Raw genomic sequence first — 5,000 nt, forward strand, 5'->3', positions numbered from 1 at the left:
AACTTCAAAACCATGACGCCACAAATTAAAATTTCTGCAGCAACACAAACCAGCATCAACGATTGGGAAAAGTTTTGGAAGATTTTGACATAGTTGGGGGGGGGGGTTCTATTTATGATAACACGTTACTTACACGTGAATAACATAAAACGTTAACTTACAAACTGTAATGACACAAATTCTAATTTTACCAACACAAACCAGCATCAACGATTGGGACACGTTTGGGGATGTTGACAAGGTGGAGGGGTGGGGGGGGGGGGGTCTATTTATGATTAATTTTTCACGTTAAAAAAATACAAAAACATAAAACGATAACTTATAAACCAAAAAGGCATAAACAAAATGTGTTGCATCACAAATGTTTGGGACAAGTTAAGGGAGATTTGGACATAGTTGGAGAGAGGGAGGTATAGTTATGATTAATAACACGTTAATTACACGATAATAACATAAAAAACATCAAAAGTTAATAACTTCAAAATCGTAACGCCACAAATTAACATTTTTGCAGCAACACAAACCAGCATAAACGATTGGGACATGTTTGGGGAGATTTTGACATAGTTGGGGGGGGGGGGTGTCTATTTATGATTAATAACATGTTAATTACACGTTAATAACATAAACAACATAAAATGTTAGTTAACTTAAAAACCAAAACGACACAAACAAACATTGTTGCATCACAAACATCTGGACAAGTTTGGGGAGATTTTCACATAGCTGTGGGGGGGGGGGTGTATAGTTTTGATTAATAACATGTTAATTACTCATTAATAACATACAAAAACATAAAACATTATCAACTTAAAAACTGTAACGGCACAAATTACAATTTTTGCAACCCAAACCAGCATAAACAATTGCGTCAAGTTTAGGGAGATTTTGACATAGTTGGGGTCTATTTATGATTAATAACACGTTAATTACACGTTAAAAACATACAAAAACATAAAACGATAATAACTTAAAACCAAAACGGCACAAACAAAATGTGTTGCATCACAAACGTTTGGGCAAGTTTGGGGAGATTTTAACATAGTTGGGGAGAGGGAGGTATAGTTATGATTAATAACATGTTAATTACACGATAATAACATAAAAAACATCAAAAGTTAATAACTTCAAAACCATGACGCCACAAATTAAAATTTCTGCAGCAACACAAACCAGCATCAACGATTGGGACAAGTTTTGTAAGATTTTGACATAGTTGGGGGGGGGGGGGGGGGGGGGGGTTCTATTTATGATAACACGTTACTTACACGTGAATAACATAAAACGTTAACTTACAAACTGTAATGACACAAATTCTAATTTTACCAACACAAACCAGCATCAACGATTGGGACACGTTTGGGGATGTTGACAAGGTTGGGGGGTGGGTGGGGGGGTGGGGGTCTATTTATGATTAATTTTTCACGTTAAAAAAATACAAAAACATAAAACGATAACTTATAAACCAAAAAGGCATAAACAAAATGTGTTGCATCACAAATGTTTGGGACAAGTTAAGGGAGATTTGGACATAGTTGGAGAGAGGGAGGTATAGTTATGATTAATAACACGATAATTACACGATAATAACATAAAAAACATCAAAAGTTAATAACTTAAAAACCGTAACGCCACAAATTAACATTTTGGCAGCAACACAAACCAGCATCAACGATTGGGACAAGTTTGGGGAGATTTTGACATAGTTGGGGGGGAGGGGGTCTATTTATGATTAAAAACATGTTAATTACACGTTAATAACATAAACAACATAAAACGTTAACTTAAAAACCAAAACGACACAAACAAACATTGTTGCATCACAAACATCTGGGCACGTTTGGGGAGATTTTCACATAGCTGGGTGTAGGGATGATGTTTGATAAGAAATTATCGAGTTTGAGTCTATTATGGAATCCTCTTATCGAACCGATTCCTTATCGATTCTCTTATGGAGTCCAGATAGGTTGTTGTATATGGAAAAAAACCCCACAATATTTGGTTTAACAAAAGCTCACTTTTATTATATAAGAAAACAATTTAATCTAATAAATAAATAAATATTGACTGTTACCCACCTAAAAAAATAAAATAAAATAAATAAATATTGACTGTTGTTACCCAAAGTATATTAAGTGGGATTTTTTCAGAGAAACAAATATATACAGTAACACAAAAACAAGCTGTCTCTGTGATCACTATAGTTGCATAAATAATAATATAGTGTTAAATAAAATCAGTCCCTTGGGCACAAAACTGAAAATAATACAGCTCTCCAAAAAGTGCACTTCTGCTGCTATTGGAACATAACTGTTTGTTATGATGCTTTGACATTTTTGCACTTTATTTCTTTATTGAAAGAAAATTCTATGAAGAGAAAAGTTGTTTGCAAATGTGGTTACAATGCTAAAAAATGAAAAGTTAAAGCTAAAAAAAGAAATACACTTTATTGAGTTAATATTATTTCTTTGTAGGGGGAAAAATGTTATGAGCTAGAGAATATAACAACTACACTACCCAGCATGCAACGGGAGTGACGAGCATGCGCGGTAGCCCCGAAAAGTGTTGTTGCATGTCTCCACCCGGCAGCTAAGAATGAGGTTACGAGCACGCTGTGAAAGTAAACGTCAAGAACTCCGCCAACACACCTCGTCTGCATTATTTATAATTAGACAGACAACACATATAAAGTGTGATTTTGTTTTGTTTACAAGGAAAGAAAAACAAAAGTTCAAAAAGGGAGATATGTTGTATATATATGTATGTGCTGCAGTGTTGTATATATATGTATGTGCTGCAGTGTTGTATATATATGTATGTGCTGCAGTGTTGTATATATATGTATGTGCTGCAGTGTTGTATATATATGTATGTGCTGCAGTGTTGTATATATATGTATGTGCTGCAGTGTTGTATATATATGTATGTGCTGCAGTGTTGTATATATATGTATGTGCTGCAGTGTTGTATATATATGTATGTGCTGCAGTGTTGTATATATATGTATGTGCTGCAGTGTTGTATATATATGTATGTGCTGCAGTGTTGTATATATATGTATGTGCTGCAGTGTTGTATATATATGTATGTGCTGCGGTTGCTTTAAGAACGTTGCGACAGCTGCCGTAAAGGAGGTGCGTTGCTAGCCTGGTTGCTATGTTTCCGCTTGGTGGTAAAAGTGTTCTTCATGTGTTTGTACCCTGCTCAAATCTCTCAGTAAAGTTATTCGATGGATTATACCTTTTGTTTTGAACTTTATTACACCTTGGAGCGCTTTTTCCCGTCCATTGTTTTCCTGCTTTTGCTATCTGCGCCTAATGACTGAGCTACGTGACGTCATTTATTGTGATGTCCCACGGAGCATTTCTGGTCGGGACGGGATTCATTCCCAGGGATTCGAATAAAGAACCAACTCTTTGTCTTTACTATAGTGGTCTCGATAACGGGTACCGGTTCTCAAAAAGGGATTCGAGTCCGAGGACTCGGTTCTTTTCTTATCGAACAACCGAGAAAACCGGTTTCGAGTATCATCCCTAGCTGTGTGTGTGTGTGTGTGGGGGGGGGGGGGGTATAGTTTTGATTAATAACATGTTAATTACTCATTAATAACATACAAAAACATAAAACGTTATCAACTTAAAAACTGTAACGGCACAAATTACAATTTTTGCAACCCAAACCAGCATAAACAATTGCGTCAAGTTTAGGGAGATTTTGACATAGTTGGGGTCTATTTAGGATGAATGACTTGTCACACAAACACATTTTTTTGAATGGGACAAGTTTGGAGATATTTTGATTGATTAATCTAGGTTTGATTAATAACACGTTTATTACATGCTAATTACATAAAAACCATAAAGCGTTAATACAAAAGGGGGGGGGGGGGTATTGAAACTTTAATAACCTAAAAAACTATTGGAGATTTGTACATAGTTATGATTAGCAACATAAACAACATAAGACGTTAATACAGTAATTATATTAGTTTGCAAATGGAACACACCACCTTATGCATACACCTGAACCTTGTCATTAAAGTTAACCTTGTCATTAAAGGTAACCTTGTCATTAAAGGTGTTAGTCAGTCTTGACAATCAATGGCAGGTGAACTAAATCTTCATCCTATGTGTCAATGATCCCAAGTAAGACACTTGCTGTGTGCAGGACATGCTGAAGAACACGCCTAAGGGCCACGTGGACCGCCTGCCCCTGCAGCTGGCCCTCACCGAGCTGGAGACCTTGGCGGAGAAGCTCAACGAGCAGAAGCGAGTCGCCGACCAGATCGCGGAGACTCAGCAGCTGGCTCGCAGTGTCAGCGATCGTCTGCTCAGCAAGGTGACCACTCAACAGCACCCGCCCTACACCTGTGAGGGCACGCAGGCCCCACACCTGTGAGGGCGTGTGGGCCCTACAGAACATGCTCTTTGTCAGGGCAACATGCTCTTAGAGTCGCACTGCAGAACTGTAAGTGTTGAAATAGACTCACTGAAAGCAGTAAGATATCCTTTTAAAAAGGTATTAGTTCTAACATTAGCTACACGATCGTCCCATTATCGCCGCCAATTCTTATCGGTATCGGCCTTTTTAAAAATACATTTTTTTTTACAACGGCAGTACTTCAGCAGATACAATATAAACCAGTATTTAGTATATAAACACATCGTTATTGAAGTACATAGTATTAACTGCACAGGAAGATTTTGTCCTTCTTCCCCGGCGTCTTACCGGTTTTGTTTTGTTTGTTTTCTATGGAAGTTTTGTTGTAGCAACATTATATGTAAACACATCTGTGTGTCTGTAATCCAATTCACCTGTTTGTGTACTAGTGTCTGTATCTCAGTGTGTGTGTGTGTGTGTGTGTGTGTGTGTGTGTGTGTGTGTGTGTGTGTGTGTGTGTGTGTGTGTGTGTGTGTGTGTGTGTGTGTGTGTGTGTGTGTGTGTGTGTGTTTTAAAGGCCTACTGAAACCCACTACTACCGACCACGCAGTCTGATAGTT

General features: G+C 37.3%; 1 protein-coding gene across 1 annotated transcript in view; it reads left to right on the forward strand.

Annotated features, from left to right (window-relative positions):
• Positions 1–5,000, forward strand: part of LOC133643338 (rho guanine nucleotide exchange factor 10-like protein) — a 260,630-nt gene that overhangs the window by 44,907 nt on the left and 210,723 nt on the right. Inside the window, exon 10 of the mRNA XM_062037825.1 lies at positions 4,168–4,338. Within this exon, the coding sequence (XP_061893809.1) occupies positions 4,168–4,338 (171 nt within the window). The remainder of the gene's footprint in view (positions 1–4,167; positions 4,339–5,000) is intronic.

This window comes from Entelurus aequoreus, linkage group LG26 (genome assembly GCF_033978785.1).
Source record: "Entelurus aequoreus isolate RoL-2023_Sb linkage group LG26, RoL_Eaeq_v1.1, whole genome shotgun sequence".
NCBI classification, from domain to species: domain Eukaryota; kingdom Metazoa; phylum Chordata; class Actinopteri; order Syngnathiformes; family Syngnathidae; genus Entelurus; species Entelurus aequoreus.